This window comes from Equus quagga, unplaced genomic scaffold (assembly GCF_021613505.1).
Source record: "Equus quagga isolate Etosha38 unplaced genomic scaffold, UCLA_HA_Equagga_1.0 251_RagTag, whole genome shotgun sequence".
Lineage (NCBI taxonomy): Eukaryota > Metazoa > Chordata > Mammalia > Perissodactyla > Equidae > Equus > Equus quagga.
Window position 1 is genome coordinate 62,428 of NW_025799859.1, and position 18,992 is coordinate 81,419.

The 18,992-nt window shown below is 39.0% G+C and overlaps 2 protein-coding genes across 2 annotated transcripts in view; both read right to left on the reverse strand.

Moving 5' to 3' along the window:
• Window positions 1–3,550: 3,550 nt before the first annotated feature.
• LOC124233811 (protein CDV3 homolog) lies at window positions 3,551–11,017 on the reverse strand. The gene is given in 3 exon segments (XM_046651031.1): window positions 3,551–5,851; window positions 5,853–6,641; window positions 10,967–11,017. Coding segments are annotated over 3 exon segments (963 nt in total). The 3' UTR covers window positions 3,551–5,728.
• Window positions 11,018–11,630: 613 nt separating this feature from the next.
• The window catches only part of LOC124233817 (DNA replication licensing factor MCM6), a 31,383-nt gene continuing 24,021 nt past the window's right edge, over window positions 11,631–18,992 (reverse strand). Inside the window, exons 14-17 of the mRNA XM_046651041.1 lie at window positions 17,714–17,849; window positions 16,972–17,127; window positions 14,755–14,894; window positions 11,631–12,056 (exon numbers count right to left, since the gene is read on the reverse strand). Of these exons, the coding sequence (XP_046506997.1) occupies window positions 11,940–12,056; window positions 14,755–14,894; window positions 16,972–17,127; window positions 17,714–17,849 (549 nt within the window). The 3' untranslated portion in view covers window positions 11,631–11,939. The remainder of the gene's footprint in view (window positions 12,057–14,754; window positions 14,895–16,971; window positions 17,128–17,713; window positions 17,850–18,992) is intronic.

Here is an 18,992-nt window from a genome sequence, read left to right on the forward strand (position 1 = left end):
CCACATTTTTGTCTTACTTACAAATTATTTTAAAATTTGTTTACACAACAGAACAAGTGAGTCCCTTGACAAACATTTTTTCCTCCTTAAAAATGTGTAAGTAAATGATGAACACATTTTGTAAAAGATTCAAACGATATGGAAACATGGGAAAAACTTCCGAATTCCTCTTCCCCCTCCTCCCCTTCCTAGCGTAAGTGCTGTCAACACGGTTTCCTCCAGTTTTCTTTCTCTGTAGCTTAATGGTTATTCAGGAGTTGGAATGCCCGGGTTTAAATCTCGTCTGGTGAAAGTTACTTAATTTCTCTGTGCTTCTGTTTCCTCATCTGTAGAATGGGGATGGGAGGTTGTGAGTATTAAATGAAGTCATTCTTTAGCACGTTTAGAACAAGGCAACTCAATGATAGCTATTATTACACATATACAAATGCAAACACATGTAAGCATATAACATTTAAAATATATAATATAATCTAACATATATGGGATTATGCTTTATGTATTGTTCCTCAGCCTTCTTTTTTCACTTGATAGTTCTTGCAGCTCTGTCTATATCACAATATATAGACCCACCTCTTTTTAACGAATGCATAGCATTCCACAGTAAGGATGTACCATAATTTAACCTCTTGCATATTGAACACTGGTTGGTTCTTAATTTTAATGTGTTACAAATGAATATCTGTATCTGTACATCTTTGTCCACATGTGTGATGACCGTTTCTTTAAACTAAGATTCTTAGCAATTAAGTTGCTGACTCAATGGCAGATCCATTTAGAATTCTGACTGAGATCCAAATAGACTTCCAAAACAGGCTTCTTCAAATCTAAATCCTACCTACAGTTAGAAGCGTGCCTAAATTTCTCTGCTTTGCTCACACCTGTCATAAAACATTTTTGACACTTTGAAGAATGAAAATATTATCTCCTTGTTGATTTCTCATTTTTCTGCTTAGAAGGATAGCTCTTCATGTTAACGGGCTACTTGTTTTCCTTCTGAGATTTATGATCATATCCTTTGTACATTTTTATTATTTTAACTTATTACCGACATGAAAACTCTTAATCGAGTTTGGATATCACGTATTAAAATATGATAGAAAGAAAATTTTCCCCCAGTCTTTTAATTTGGTTTATGGAGTCTTTCAAGGTACAGTATGTGGTACCATGGTTTTAAAATCTAATGTCAAACTTATTATTTCCTTATTTTTGTTTCTAACCTTTAGATCCTTAGCCCACCTTGAATTTTCACTTTGTGTATGTTGCGTGGCAGGGCTTATCAATTTCTAAGATGTTGTTGAATAGGCCGTTTTCCCCCACTATTTGAAATGCCGCCTTATCAGAAACGAAATATCTACATAGATGTAGACGTTTCTGGACTTTCTACTGCTTAACTATCTATTCCTGTGCAATACCACATAGGCAGTACTTTCCACTTTATGACAGGACGTGGCCTCTCCTATCATTCTTTTTCCTGGAATTTTCTTGGAGATATAAATATATATTCTAAATAGAAATAGGTTTATTTCACTTAGTGGAACTTTCAAGATGGCCCTGACAGCTTCATATCAATATACCATTTTCAGATTCCTGTGTTTATAATCATTGTGATTTCTTTAAAATTATATATTTTAATTATACCAGTATTAAATAATGCATTCTCATACATATTTTTTAAAATTCAGATAAAATAATAGTTCCATTTGCCTTGTACCTAATTCCAGCTACTTCCTAAGAACTATCCACCATTATTAATTTTTCTATATATTTATTACATATATATGTACATGAAGAACATAGTTTTGTGTAACTAGTTTATAAAATAAATGGTAGTACAATGTGAATATTGGTCTACAACTGGAATTTTCACCTTATACTACACCTTGGAGATCTTTCCACATTGTGTAAATATTAATATATCTTATTCTTTTCAAGAGCTGCATTTTATGACTTTACATAATCCTTCTTTTGTTGATCAGGTTTTAGGTTGTTTTTCACTTTCAGTGTCCCAGACGTCACAATGAATGTCATTGTATATGTGTCTTCCTATACACTTGTAGATTTTTTTTAGGGAAGATATTGAAGACTACAATTCCTGGGTGGTAAGGTAGTCATATTTTAACTTCTAATGGTACTGAAAAATTTTCCCCTAAAAGGAGTGTCCCAATTTACAGTCCTACCAGTAGCGTACGACAATATCAAATTCCCCTCAAACCCACCAATGCATAATCGTATCAAACTTTAAAGTGTTTTTAGAATTTTCCATGATTTTTAAATTGATTTGTATGTGCTCTGTATCTATTTTGGGAAAATAATCTTTTTCCCATTATAAATTGAAAAGATATATATATATTTAAATTCAATATATATATATACTGGAAATATATTCTTCTCATGTGTAGCTTGTCTTTTCTGGATATTAATCCCTTCTCTGTTGTGTAGCTTGACAATATATTTTCTCAATTTGTAGCTTTGCTTTCTAATTTTTAAAGTTTTAAATTTTATAAATTCAATAAATTAAATTTATTAATTTTTTCTTTACGATTTCTGTGTTTACATATTGTTTTAGATTTTTTAAATTTTTTTTCCTTTTTCTCCCCAAAGCCCCCCAGTACATAGTTGTATATTCTTCGTTGTGGGTCCTTCTAGGTGTGGCATGTGGGATGCCGCCTCAGCGTGGTTCGATGAGCAGTGCCATGTCCGCGCCCAGGATTCGAACCAACGAAACACTGGGCCGCCTGCAGCGGAGTGAGGGAACTTAACCACTCAGCCACGGGGCCAGCCCCACATATTGTTTTAAAAAGCCCCTTCAATCCCAAAGTTATAAAGCATAGCTTCTTTTTTAAATTAATTTTTAAAAATTGAGATATAATTGACATATAACATTATATTACTTTCAAGTGTACATCATAATGATTTGATGTTTGTATATATTGTGAAAAGATCACCACACAAGTCTAGTTAACATCCATCACCACACATAATTACAAATTTTTTTTCTTGTGGTGAGAACTTTTAAGATATACTCTCTTAGTAACTTTCAAATATACAATATATTATTAACTGCAGTCACCGTGCCGTACATTACCTCTCCATGACTTATTTATTTATAACTGGAATTTGTACTTTTGACCACCTTCATCCACTTCACCAATGCCCCACCCCTGCCTCTGACAACCACCAGTCTGCTCTCTGTACCTGGGTTTGTTTTTTCTGTTCCCACATATAAGTGAGATCATACAGTACTTGTCTTTCTCTCTCTGACTTATTTCACTTAGCTTAATGCCCTCAAGGTCCATCTATGTTGTTGCAAATGGCAAGATTTCTTTCTTTTTTATGGGTGAATCATATTCCATTGTATATGTATCACCTTTTCTTTATCCATTCATCCATTGATGGAAGCTTAGGTTGTTTCCATGTCTTGGCTCTTGTAAATAATGCTGCAATGAACATGGGGTGCAGATATCTTTCTGAGTTAGTGTTTTCATTTTCTTCAGATAAATAACCCAAAGTGGAATTGCTAGATGATATGGCAGTTCTTTTTTCTTCTTTCCATATATTTATTTTTTATTGAATTCGTTAATGTTACAGAGTTCTTGCACTGCCAAACCATGCCTGAGAATTCAAAGAAAGAAATGGTACAATGGACAGCCTCATCCACCCATCATACAGTATATTAAAACTTGATTCATGTGCATTTTGATAATTTCACAATCTTTTAAAAAGTTATAACGAGTTAGAATTTTAAATCTCCTGAAGGTCTTCAGATTTCTGGAACAGTATACCGTTAAATACCAGTTCCACATATTGAACTCAGTTCATTCTTCAATAACACAACCCCTAACAAAATTTCGCTAGAAAAAAATACATACTTTTCTGGGGAAACACATGGCTCAAGGTCCAAGAGATTGTTTAAGATTTTGGTTCCCAAATGAAGTCTTCACTTTAACCAAGAATCGCTCACTTCTCACTTACTCAGCCAACCTCTCCTTGGCTGGTTCAGCTGCTCACCCATGTCGGAGGGCAGCCGTCTTCCTGTCACCTCAGAGAACACCACCATGACTGCCCAGCTATGGGTGGCAGGTCCCGCCAGGAGATACTGTGACCCTCCGAGGAGGCCTAGTCCCGCATGGACACTTTCATCAAGACTGAACTCCTACAGGGAAATGCTCCCCCAGCAGGAGAGTTTTACTCACCCATTCGCTTCACTCTCACCAGTAGCAAGTCTGCAACTCTGGCATTTGGCAAAGGGATTTATCATAGAGAAACCCCGACTCTGCACCAAGTGGTCACACAGCACTTTGAAATACTTCTATTGAACCAAAGACACAAAACTAGGAAATGACCAGACTAACTCATTAGATGGAAAGACCTTTCAGGAATCCTGGGTAGCTTCCTGCAGTCCCTTTCAAGGGCTAAAAACTACTGGATAGTTTAAGCTGTAATTATGAAAAACAGAAGTGCTACCTCACCTGTCTTTTGTCCCTGACTCTCCAAATGAACAACGTAAAGACACACCAGAAGGCTGATAACAGAGCTAAGGTGGGACAATCACTGCACGTACGGAATGTTCAACACCTGAAAAATCTGGGCACAAGTATCTGGAATTCTTGGCAAAGATCAGACAAGATCCATGACACTTAAGTGGGGTTTAGGTTGAGATTCTGCTTGCGTTGCTCTGAATTTTTAAGGACAGGGCAGTGAATCCCTCGGCCGGCGTGAAGCCACGCTTGTTCCACAGCAGTCCACTCTACCATTTTGACCTGATCACGAAGGCTTTGGCAGCACCTGAAGTAGAGCCCGCTGCATCCACTGCCCTTTATACCAAAGGCTATTTGGTTCCACTCTAGGGGGCAAATTCACGAAACATTTCACAATTCTAATGCATATTTCAGGTTACTTACCTAACCAAGCAACATGCTCTGTCAAAGGACTCATTCCAAGTCAAAGCAAAAACAAGGCCTTTATGTGGAACACAGAAAAAGCACTACCCAAATAAAAAATTACTAAAAGAAACAAGATTCTGCCCTTTCCCACTTGGTGGACCCAAGTTTGGTTGCATTTAATTTGTGGTTACCTCAGAATACAACTCAAAGTTTAAATTATAAATTACAACCCTATACAGATTATCTGAACACCTTGGTTCTTTTGCAAGCCGTACGTTCCGGAAGTCTAATACAGCCAGAGCCCACGACAGAACGCTCCTGGAGGGTGGGGCACAGGTTAATTAAGGTCACTTAAATCTTCCTCTTTTACAGCAGATCAGAAGCCCAATGGCTGACTTTCTGCAGGATTTCTGATACGAATCCAGTAGAGCTGGTTTCAAGTTTCACATCGACACTTAATAGCTGTAACCTTCGCATCCAGAAGTTGTGATCCACACAAAGTCCACGAGTGCCAGCAAACCTAGGGAGTCAGCGCTTACCAAGGCTCTGTATCCGAACACAAAAAGATTTTGCAATGACCAGTGGCTGCAGTTTTTGTTTTGTATTTGCAGAGTAATTATGAAAGAACACTGTTGAATCTAGGTCACACATTTCTATAGCGAGGAAAATCCCCCTAAATCCGATACACATAGAGAGCAGTAAACTTCCAGCACAGAAGGGCCAGTCACTTACAGTGAGTGGTCTGCCTCAGGTGTAGAGCCAGCAGAGATGGGCTGAGGACGGCTGTTCCTGGTGGTTAGCCGTGGTCCGGTTATCTTAGCAGGGTTAGCACAGGCCATTCCTTAACTGGACTGTGCGCGGCCGCTTCTCTGACCTTCCAGCACAGCACATCGGTTGTCTAGCTGCAGTTTAAGGGCCTGGCTTTTTGAAAGCTCATCCCTACGTCTCATTCCGTGTCTGACTACTTTCAGAGCTCTTCTCCATCTCTTTATCCTTCCAGCTCCCCACATGCTTGGCAGTGGGTTGCAGGGATGGGAACTGTGTGTCGCTGTCTATTTCTGGTGGTCCTTGTGTTTTTTCCCTTGTTGTGGTTAATCTCGCCCCGGGATGCCTATACACATCACTAGTTGTTGCCGGTTCGGGGGTTTCTGTAACAGTTCCTGGAGCAAGAGGTGCTTGCCCTGGAGCTGTTTTATTGCAGGGACCTGAAGATTTTTCTACACCACCACCTCCACCTCCTTCCCACTTATCACCTGGGCCTTCTCTCTTTTCATTATCCTCTTCTTCCTTTTCACATATTGGCATTGCCTGAACTCTCAGGCGGCTGTAATCAACTTCTTTTTGCTCAAATTCTTTCCACTCATCTTCCTCCTTCGTTACGGCCTTGGTGGAGGCCCCGCAGCCCACAGCTCCCGCCGCCCGCCGCGCCTCGCGGCTCCGCTGCTCCCCCGGCGCCGCCGGGCTGCTCCGCTCCTTCTTTTTGTCCCTTTTGGTGAAGAAATCGTCCAGGCTCCGCTCCTCCGTCTCGGCCACGGCTGCAGCCTCCTCGGGCCGCCTGGGTGGGGCGGGCGGCGGGCACGGCCCCCGGGGCTCGGAGCTTGGGGTGGAGGCGGGCGGCGGGGCGGGCAGTGGTGCGGTTTGCAGGGGCCTCGCGCGCTGCGGCGGCCGCCGCCGCCCCCGCGGGGCAGGATCCCGCCCGCCCTGCAGCCGGAGGGACAGAGGATCGCGCAGGCCAGAGGCTCCGGCGACAGTGCTCTAGCGGGGGCGCGTGCAGGAGGGAGCCTGGTAGTTCTATTTTTAGTTTTTTGAGGAACCTCCATACTGTTTTCCATAGTGGCTGCACCAATTTACATTTTCACCGATGGTGCACAAGGGTTCCTTTTGCTCCATATTATTGCCAACACTTATTTCTTGTCATTTTAATGATAGCCTTTCTAACAGGTGTAAGGTGATATCTTAGTGTAGTTTGATTTGCATTTCCCCTAAGATTAGTGATGTTGAGCACCTTTTTAAGTACCTGTTGGGTTTCTCTACGTCTCCTTTGGAAAAATGTCTACTCAGATCCTCTGCCAGTTTTTTAATCGGATTTTTTAATTGAGGTGTATGAGTTCTTTATATACTTTGGATATTAACCCCTTATCAAATAAACGGTTTGCAAATATATTCTCCCTTCAGTAGTTTGCCTTTTCATTTTCTTATTTTCCTTTCTGTGCAAAAGCTTTTTAGTTTGACGTAGTCTCATTTATTTTTGCTTTTTTTTTTTTTAAGATTTTATTTTTCCTTTTTCTCCCAAAGCTCCCCCATACATAGTTGCGTATTTTTAGTTGTGGGTCCTTCTAGTTGTGGCATGTGGGTTGCCGCCTCAGTATGGCTTGACCAGCAGTGCCATGTCTGTAGCCAGGATTCGAACCGGGGAAACCCTGGGTGGCCAAAACAGAGTACGGGAACTTAACCACTTGGCCAGGGGCAGCCCCTATTTTTTCTTTTTTTCTTTTGAGGAAGATCAGCCGTCAGCTAACATCTGCTGCCAATCCTCCTCTTTTTGCTGAGGAAGACTGGCCCTGAGCTAACATCGGTGCCCATCTTCCCCTACTTTATATGTGGGACGCCTACCACAGCATGGCGTGCCAAGTGGTGCCGTGTATGCACCAGGGATCCAAACTGGCGAACCCCGGGCCGCCGAAGCAGAACATTTGCACTTAACCGCTGCACCACCGGTCCAGCCCCTTTACTTTTTTTGCCTTTGTGTTTGGTGTCAAATCCAAAAAATCATCACCAAGACTGATGTCAAGGAGCTTACTGCTCATGTTTTCTTCTAGGTTTATGGTTTCAGGTCTTGTGTTCAAGTCTTTAACCATCTTGAGTTAATTTTTGGGTATGGTTTAAGATAGTGGTTTAGTTTCATTCTTTTGCATGTGGCTGTCCAGTTTCCCCAGCACCATTTATTGGAGCAATTGTCCTTTCCCTACTGTATATTTTTGGCTTCTTTGTTGTAAATTTATGCCCACATATGCCTGGGCTTATTTCTGGGCTCTCTATTCTGTTCCATTGATCTGTGTGTCTGTTTTTATGCCAATACTGTACTGTTTTGAATACTACAGCTTTGCAATATAGTTTGAAATCAGAGAGTGTGATTCCTCCAGCTTTGTTCTTTTTTCTCAAGACTGCTTTGGCTATTCAGTGTCTTTGTTGTTCCACACAAATTTTAGGATTGTTCTCTTTCTGTGAAAAATGCCATTGAAATTCTGATAGGGATTGCATTGAATTTGTAGATTGCTTTGGGTATTATGGACATTTCAACATATTAATTCTTCCAATTCATGAGCATGGAATATCTTTCCGTTTATTTATGTCTTCCTTAATTTATTTCATCAGTGTCTTATAGTTTTCAGTTTATAGGTCTTTCACCTCCTAGGTTAAATTTATTCCTACAAATTCTTTTTGATGTAATTGTAAATGAGATTGTTTTCTTAATTCCTCTATCTGATAGTTTGTTATTAGTGTATATAAACACAACAGATTTTTGCATATTGATTTTGTATCCTGCAGCGTCACCGAATCTGTTAGTTAGTTCTAACAGCTTTTTGGTGGAGTCTTTAGAGTTTTGCATATATAATATCATGTCATCTGCAAATAGTGTTTTTCTTCCTTTCCGACTTGGACGCCTTTTCTTTCTTTTTCTGGCTAATTGCTCTGGCTAGGACTTCCAATACTATATTAAATAAAAGTGGTGAGAGTTGGCATCCTTGTCTTGTTCCTGATCTTAGAGGAAAAGCTTTCACCTTTCATTATTGAGTGATGTTGGCTGTAGGCTTGTCATACATTATTATGTTGAGGTATGTTCCTTCTATACCTACTTCGTTGAGAGTTTTTATCATAAATGGATGTTCATTTTGTCAAATGCTTTTTTCTCCTTCTCTTGAGAAGATCATATAATTTTTATTTCTCATTTTGTTAATGTGGGGTATCACATTCATTTATGGATGTTGAACCAGCCTTGCACCCCTGGAATAAATCCCACTTGATCATGGTGTTTGCTCCTCTTAATGTGTTGCTGAATTTGGTTTGCTAATATTTTGTTGAGGATTTTTGCATCTATGTTCATCAGTGATATTGGCCTGTAATTTTCTTTTCTTTTGGCACCCCTGTCTGGTTTACGTATTAGGGTAATGCTGGCCTTGTAAAATGAGTTTGGAAGTGTTCCTTCTATTTTTGGAAGAGTTTGAGAAAGAATGGTATTAATTCTTCTTTAAATGTTTGGTAGAATTTACCAGTGAAGCCATCTGGTCCTGGACTTTTGTTGGGACGTTGATTATTGAGTCAATCTCCTTACTAGTAATTGATCTGTTCACATTTTCTATTTCTTCATGATTCAGTCTTGGTAGGTTATATGTTTCTAAGAATTTATCCATTTTTTCTAGGTTGTCCAATTTGTTGACATATAATTGTTCATAGCAGTAGCTTATGATTCTTTGTATATCCATATCACTTTTACTATCTCTTTCCTTTCCGATTTGAGTCCTCTCTTTTTCTTAGTGAGTCTAGCTAGAGCTTTGTCATCTTTATCTTTTCAAAAAATCAGCTCTTACTTTCATTGAACTAAGTTTTTTAGTCTCTATTTCATTTATTTCCACTCTGATCTTTGTTATTTCTTCTACTAGCTTTGGGTTCCATTTATTCTTCTTTTTCTAGTTCCTTGAGGTGAAAAGTTAGGTTGTTTGAGATCTTTCTTGTTTGTTGATGTAGGTATTTCTCTATGAACTTTCTTCTAAGTGCTTTTGCTGCATCCCACAAGTTTTGGTATGTTGTATTTCCATTTTCATTGGCATCAAGGTATTTTTTTTTCCTTTTGACCCATTGGTTGTTCAGTAGCATGTTGTTTAATCTCCACATATTTGTTTAATTTCCAGTTTTCTTCTTGTAATTGATTTCTAGTTTCATATCATTATGGTTGGAAAAGATGCTTGATATGATTTCAATCTTCTTAAATTTATTAAGACCTGTTTTGTGACCTAACATATAATCTGTCCTGGAGAATGTTCCATGTGCACTTGAGGAGGTGTATTCTGTTGCTTTTGGATGAAACGTAGTGTATATGTTAAGTCCATCTGATCTAACATGTTGTTTAAGGTGAATGTTTCCTTACTGATATTCTGTCTGGATGCACTATCCAGTGATGAAAAGTGGGGTATTAAAATCCCCTACCATTATTGTGTTGCTGTCTATTCTCCTTTAGGTCTGTTAATATTTGCTTTATATATTTAGGTGCTCCTATGACTATATTTGCACATTTTCTTTTCCATGTGTCCTAGAGATATTTCCATTTCAAAGGTCTATGTTTATCTCATTTTTGTTTGTATATCCCACAGCATAGCTATATCACAATTTATTTAGTCATTTCCTTACTGATGGACATCTGTTGGGATTTGGTTGAAAATACATTAAATTCATAGATCTGTTGACAACTTACAATATTCAAGACTTCCCATTCAGGAACATGTTATGTCTATCCACTTACTGAACATTTGTCTAATTTTCTCTATAATGATCTGGGACATGCTCCATCATCCATTAGCCACTTCACCTCTCTGAGAAGTAATATGTGGAGGAAGGGGGTGTGTGGAAATGTAAGCCCACTTATTCACATGTACAAAATCTGACTTCATTTATATTAATGACCCTCCCCCCCCCCCCCCGCTCTGGAGCCCCCACTCACCAACGACAGAATTGGGGAGGGGAGGACAGATTCACCAGAAAGGGACTCCTATTTCCTGGGCTTCACATTCTCCTTCATAAATATTGGATCAAATTAAAGTTCAAATTCCTGTCATGCTAGTTCTCTCTTTACAGGACATTTTCGCCCCATTTAACAAGCTGGGAGTAAGTGCAGGGAGGGGCTCTTTCTTGCTGTCTCCTGGGTTTTCACTAGAATGTTCTGTCACCTGTTCCTGAATGTCCTGCTTATTTGTCTATGCCTTTTACTAGCATCTTCTAACTGCCTCAACAGGAAACCTGAGACCCTACACCCGTGGTTTCCTCGACCCGACAGCCTCTCCTAGTCTCATTAATTAGGAACATACTTTTGACAGGAGCTTATACCCTGCATCTGCCAAGTGTGCAACTTTATCCATTTCCAGTCCCCCTCACTCTTACTGTTTTTAAGCCAGTGGAGTGAAGTTACCATTAGTGAACTCACATGCCACAAACAACATTCCGTAACTGGCTCTGCAGCCCCAGGATGCCATCTGTTGTTAAAACCTGCAACAATAGGAACTGCTGTGTCATGAACATGCTGATTATAGCTAAGTCTCAGTGGCTGTTACTATCATAAACAGTGACAGTTTTTTCCTGGAAGAAAGCCATAATATTTGGGGATGGTTTGTAATATAGACAATGACATATTTTCTCTTAAAAAAGCAGTTAGAAAATAATTCTGAGAAATTACTCTTAGGACACATGAGTTAAGGAAATTATTTAAAAAATTTTCAATAAACTTATTTTTAAACTATCCTAAAGAAAATAAAACAGAACTGGAATTAACCTTGGAAAGTCATCTCCAAGGCCCCTTACCCTTCATACCAATTCTAATAAGGACTCCTCCTCACAGGAACCTATCCTAAAGGCTCATCACAATGGCATACTTCCACCCCCTTGTCCCAGATTAAGTAAAAAGGGAAAGACTCATATTCACAAGAAGATGAAAGCAATAATTAAGGTAGAGTATAAATAAATCCAATAGACAACTGCAGAACCAGTTATTTTATTTTGATTAAAAAGCAGCAGTTGGTAATTGAAAAGTTATTTTCCCAGGAAGATACACACATCATAAGTAACAGACCCTCTCCTACACATGAAAAGCAGCACAGTAAACAAAGGGCTAAAGCCTGTGTTGGTATAAAAGCGTATGACAGAAACATGACACAACCATCCAAATTCTGTTCTTATTCCTGAAGCATCACTCCCAGAAGCATTCCTCTCTCTAGGAGAGCTCCATGCAGACTCAGGCCAGGAGGCAGCAGGCTGCAGTTTCTCGGGTTAGCTACTTTCAATACCTCAATCTTCAAGCAGGTAGTTAGGGTTAACCACCAGGTAGGGATCTTCTTCATAGCTCTCACTTCCTTCTGTCGAGCCTTTCAATCCAGCTTGTGTGAGCTCAATTAGAACATGATCCTATGAAAGAAAGATTTGTCCTCAGGTCTCCAGCAGTATTACAGAAGTGCCCAGATACACAGGACTTGAGTTTTTTTCTAAATGTATGCTACTAACATTTTCTTTCATTTCCCCACTAGAAACTCCTAGAAAAAGGACGATACCTTAAAATCATTAACAAGGTTCTGCTAAATCCTTCTCCTTAGAATATACACCTCTTCATACCATAAACCTCTTTTGAAAAATTAAGAAATATATAAGTAAACTCAACAGACACTGTGACTTTAATAAGGTTTCTTGGCATATTACACCTAGTACTTGTAACTATAATTTCAAAAAAGAATGAACATAATGCATGAATTTTAAGATTATGAAATTGTGTAAAATCCTCTGTTAAATATGTTTATCACTGATAAAAGTGTTCACTTTCACTTAATAATATGTTAAGTTTAAATTACTGGCCACTGAACTCTTTCATGTACCATTCATTCATAACTCAGTTAGATGTAGAATCTAAAGATAATTAACATAGGAAGATTTTCACTCTGAGCTATTAGCTAATAAAAAAGTAGAACATGCCAAGTGTCTTAGAAATCTTGATAACAGAGTTCAAGCCACAATGTTCTTATCAGTCAGTCTCAAATGTTCACAAATGAGAAGGACTCCTAGCCAAACCCATACTGAGAAACTCAGAGAATAGTGATTTGATCCTAAGAAGGTAGGGAAGTCCCACAGTATGAGCACTAATGCCACTAAGAGGCACTGGACACATTCAAGCACTCACTCTATGTACTAACACACCCTCAAAGGCAGCACATTTGATCAGCACAGTACAAGTTCGCTAGTCTTTAGTAGCGAGTTAGCTCAGGTGGTGAGTCAAACTGAAAAAGGTAACCCCAGTTTAGATCAGTTGATTTTAGAATGTGTCCCAATGTGAATTTTGTGTGTTAGTCATTTTATCTTACACTGATCCTGGGAGGCACTATGGAGGGAAGAGCTGGCCTGGTTCAACACAGTGCCCACCACTAGGAAGACAACTCTGGGCACGCACCATCCCAGTTCAGCTTTATTTTCATACATATCACTTATTAAATTCTGACCTGAGTAGCTGTTGTCACCACCCCCCAACACACAACTAATCATACACTCATTGATTCCCACAGGTGACAAACCCTGATATGTGACACCTATAAAATTTATATATTGAGTACTGTGAAGAGAACTGTAGGATGGTTGAATCTCTGCCATTTGAACAGAAAAATTCAATTCTTCAACAAAGATGGCCAAGGGGAAGAGTGCTAGGAAATGAGGTGAGCAAGGTGACCCGGGGCTGACTGTGGAGGGTTCTGCAAGCCACAGTATGGAGACTGGTTTTATCCTAAACGTGAGGGAAGAACTGGAAGGAAGGGCACTAAAACAATTTGATTTGTTAAAATATCTGTCTGGCTGCTGGGCAGAGAGCCAATACAAGGGCGGGCAGTTGGAGGCTCCTATGGAAGTCCAAGCATGCGTGGATGTGAAGGTGGTGAGAATACGCACAGTGAAGGCAGGGCTCACAGGGTTTGCTGCTAGAAGGAAAAGTTGTGAGGGGAAAATGGAATCAAGGAAACTTCTAAGGCATGTGGCCTACAGCCGCTGAGTAAATGGGAACACTGGAAGGGGGAGAGAACTGTCTTGAACACGTTAAGTGTGAGATGCCTATTAATTTGCAGGTAGGCAGCTGGCTACATACACCTGGAATTTAGAGGAGAGGTGAGAGCTGGAGACATAAATCTGGGAGTCATCAGCAGGTGGGTTTAAATTCATAGAATGAAATGAGATCACTTAGGTAATAAATGTAATAGAAAAGAAGTCTGAGGACTGAGCACAGTACTCCAAAAAGTGACAAGAGAAAGACTCAGGAAGAGATCAAGAGGAAAAACCAAGGAGACAGGAGTAAACCCAGGAGAATACGGTGACTCAGAAGCCAAGTGAACAAAGTATTTCTAGGAGTGATCAACTGTGACAAATGCTGCTGACAGGTTGAATATGGAGAACGACCAATTGATTTGAGCAGAGAGAAAGTATGCATGTAGTGGTCCTTTAAGGGAGTGGGACAATGAACTAACTAGGGGAAAGTAACAGCATTGGGGAGTGCAACTGTGAGGTCACTAAGACAGAAGTAAAGAACTGTCCACTTGAGAACTGTGGTCATGAATTTACGATAAGAATGGACACGTGGTTGTACGCTTTTCTCCAGATACTTAAACTGCTTGGATATAGGTATAGAAAAAGAATTAGACTAACCAAGGCTGGGGTATTGCCAAGCAAGTAAAACAGAGAGAGAATCAAGTTGAGGGTCAAAGGGTTATTATGAGATGGACCATAGACTGTAAGCTGGGTAACGTGGGAGGTAAGGGTATGAGGAAGACGAAACGTAGAAAATAGGTGAGTGGTCAGGATGCTTAAAGATTTATGGTAATGGGAGTGGAAAACAAAAGGTTAAAAACACTCCAGTAGTAAGACCCTAAAACCACCTTCCCAGATTTAACTTAAGTTCTCTTTATTTTAGCAGAGGAAATAAATCAATTAATTGCTGTTAATTCTCTCTTGTTTTATAGCTCCTAATTCTGACTAGACGCTACTGATTCAAAATAAATGAACACCTAATGAACCTACAGATAGCAGGCGTGAACTCCCTCCCTCATTAATACTCGAGCAAGTGCAGCTCTGTACGTACGTAGTGGGTGAGTCGATGAATGACTTTCTCTATGATTCTCTTTTTATTTATAAGTTCCTCTTCAGAATCTATTTCTGATTCGATTTCCTTCAAGTACCAGTTAACAAGCTCACTCCTCTTTAATGCCGACTCATCCTCTTCTGCAACAAAAAATACATTTTAAAAGGATTAAATTATCCTCCTAGCAAACTGTATTGCCAATTCTTGGAGTTTGCATACACAAGATAAGGTACAGATTAGATAACCATCAACCTGTCAGAAACCACATCTCCTGAAATAAGATTTGCAATGTTCCAGCACAAGCCTGAAATAACCTGTCATATTACTTGTATTAAAGTATGCCTTATTTTATCCCGAAGAGAAAAATCTAATAAAATAGACACTATAAGAAACAAGTTTCTTAAAGCTATTAAGATTTCAAAGGAAGAAGGTGTTTCCTTCATCTTCTTATCCTTCATCACCTATGAGAATGTTTGTCAACAGCAACTGAAAGCATAAATTAGGAATTAAGCAACAGCACGAAAAACTGTTTAAATATAACTTTTCCTCTTTGGAAAAGGGAAGACTATGAAATTGAGGTCAATCAAGAATTGAAATCCATGAGTGGTCACTCAAAACAAAAAGTTACTAATTTACTCCTGTCTGCCTAGAGTCTAAAGCAGAACTCTAAATTCACAAGAAATGGTGGAACCTAGATAATATAACTATCACAGAAATAAAGTATAATAAAAGAAAACTCTACTTAGTCTTGATTTTAGGAATTGCTAATAAAATGAGAATTCAAAATAGGAAAACTTTAGTTTTACAATGATAATGCCTTTGAAAAATTTTTTTTATGGGCTACACTTCAGTGGTTTGTTCAAATGTTCCTGGGGAAGTGACGTCCTTGGTTTAAAGTTGTGCTCCCTGTGCTGGACTAAAGAACAGCTGAGAATTAATAACTTACTTGGCTGGGTGAACAGTGTTTTTCTTTTTTTAAGGCAAGGAAGAAGACCTAGCAGAATTTATCCGTGGAATGCAGACAGCGTCTGGGTGCTAATCATATCCTTGCTCCATCAGCTGTTTGCCATGTTTAAAACTTAGTTGCACCAGAGAGAAAGAGACTAATGACGTAACGTGAACACAAGAACATGTGAGCTCCCGAATCTTTTTAGAAGGGAGTGGGGCTAAAACTCATCTGTCCTAGTGGCCCCTTTACTGCCTTCTCTCCTTCCCACTGACCCACAGTTCCCAAGGGAGTGAGGGCAGAAAGTAAAGAGCTCAAATCTTTATGAAGCTAAGACAACCTCTGGTGTTCTCTTCTTCCATTGCAGATTAGACACTGTGATGAAACAGAATGTCCGGAAGCCAGCATATTGGAACTTTTAAATAAGAATTACCCGATGGTTAACCACCAAACTGAAATTCAAGTTCGACTCCTTGAATTCATCATTTTCCTTCTGCTTTCTGGCTAACTACAGGTTGATAAAACTTGGAATAGCATGGTAAAGCAGTTAAGGGCAGGAAGCACACTAATGCCTAGATATTACACTTTCCTATGGAGAAATGAGGATCTTTATTTCAATTTCTAGATTGGAATATACTTGGCTAATATAGGCTTTTGAGTTCAACTACTTGCCTATGAAATATAAATACTCTAGGAGTCTATCCATTTTAAACAAAGCCATTGTAAGGAGCAGTGATTTTGCATCTGTAAAAACACTTGTTAGGGGCCAGCCCAGTGGCATAGCGGTTACGTTCGTGTGCTCCGCTTAGGTGGCCTGGAGTTCACAGGTTGGATCCTGGGCACAGACCTACACACCACTCATCAAGCCATGCTGTGGCAGTGTCCCACATACAAAATAGGGGAAGATCGGCATAGATGTTAGCTCAGGGCTGATCTTCCTCACCAAAACAAAACAAAACAAAAAGCCATTTTTTCAGTGTTTCTTTATACATTATCAGATCCCAAATTCTGCAGTATTATCCCAAATAATCCCAAATTAAAATAGGCCAAGGACATTAACAAGAATTATCCATAAACCTTTGCCTGACGATGAACTTGTGGGGAAACGTCCAGGCTGGCATACTCTGTAGATACCCTTTGCTAAAGTGACCTTGTCTAACAATTTATCATTTCTTCTGACACAACAATACAATCTGTAGCAATCAGAAGTGGTTTGTGCCAACAGACTTTATGCAAAGGGCTGAGCATGTGAGCAGCATTAGCACACTCACCTTCTTCCACCTTTCTGAGGTGAAGCACAATAAGGTTAGAGATTCGGCAGTATTCAGAGAAGCTCAGCCTTAAGGAGGCCTTCGGAATAGAATCTTGGTTTATGTCTTCACCATGGCCGTTGATTCCATTCACAGGAGCAGGGCTGTCAGCGTGACCTAGATGAAATATTAACCTTCTGAATATTAGTTTTGTGCCTCCAACACTCCCCTATCAAATGTTTATAAATGTACTAGTTATATTTTAATACTAATTTCAAAACAAGCATATAGTCATACTCCGTGTTTAGTAGTTTTACAAATAAATTAGAAGCAAATTTGTAAATGCTACTAGTGAAACCAAAAAATAATTAGGAAGGAATGGGAATGATGGGAGACAGAAAGATTTCATAATCTAAAAGTGCATTTGCAACATTATAGACAAAACTTAAATTTCTGCTATGTGTCTGTTCTAACGTACTTGAGAAAGTTTTTAATTCAAAAGCAAAATAACAATACAAATAAGCCCAAAGGAATTAAGTCCACTATCATCATTTTGGTATATTTTCTTTCAGTCTTTTAAGCATATATATTTTATATCAGCTATTTAATTGTATTTTAACTTGTAAACAGTTAATAAAATTCAAGATCCATTTTTCCCTTTGCTAGACAGACTTCATAACCACCAAAGAGTGCACTTTTACTGTGATGTCTCAGAGGACATTCTGGTCCCTAACTCCAGAACAGTCATGAACAAACGACTCACCATTGATGCCATCTGGGCCCTCATCTACCTCCATCTGGGCCTCTTCTTCTTGGTCCAGATTGACATCAGGTGTTTCTACACGAATGATTGATTTGTTCAGTAACCTGAAAGCTTCCTTCACGTGTTTAGGCTGGACCTAAACCAACCAAGAAGCGGCAAATCAGTAAGTCACTCTCCTTGACAGACCAAACAGATTTTCTCCATACAGAGTCATAGTGGTATTTTGGTTTTCTCACACCCTCTGCTCTCACACACACACACATAAGATATGAGATAGCACCATAAATTCACCAGAATGGTGAAAAAGAGTGACAAAAAGAAAGAAAAATCTATTAGAGATTCCTCTCACACAGGTTAGTTCTATAAAACACAACTTAGGAAACATCACAATGAAAAAAAGGGTACAAATGGCAGAAATGAAGAACCATGGTTTGTTTTATTTATTTATTTTTTTAGATGTGTATCGTAATATATTTTGAATAGAACCATGGTTTTTAAAGAATTTTAAAGAAGCCTGATTTTTACGAATTCCCCTCCACCATGACCTATTCCTTCTCTGCAGATCCCACTATATTCCTCCAGATACCCTTCACTCTTGCAAAACTTTCGACCTTCACTCTAAAAAAGCCTATCAAAATTCTACATACCCTGCAGTGATCAAGTTTAAATGTTGGCACCTCCCTAAACCCTTCCCCTTCGTTAGGAAAGAATTAATCTCTGCACTCTTTGCTGGTGACACTCCATAATAATATCCTCCCTCTGGTATTTCACATGCTTAATTAAATGTATGTCTTGCTCCCACCAGATTATCAGCAATGGAAGGCAGGGGCTCTCTTATTCATCTCTTATCCCACAAAGATGTCCATTAAATGTCAGGTGAATCAAAAAATATCAAATAAGACAGCGTGAAAGTACTTTGTAAAGAGCAAAGCACCATATCAGAGAACTTGAAAAATTAAATAAAAAGAAAAAAAGACAAAAACTGAATCTATAGGGATAGAAATGGTGATTGAAATCAGAACACTGGTTACTTCTGGGAAGGGGGCTAAGATTGAAAAAGGGCACAAAGGAACTTTCTGGGATGATAGAAACGTTCTTTATCTTGAGCTCGGTGGTCACAAGGGTATATGTTAAAAGTCAAAGCTACACATTTTCTTTGATGTAAATTATACCTCAATCATACTATCAAAAGAAAAATAGCCAACTCTTTCTTCAAATAAAATCTTACACTATTTAATATATAAAGCTAAGTAAAAGCAGGGCTGCTTTGCTTGAAGCA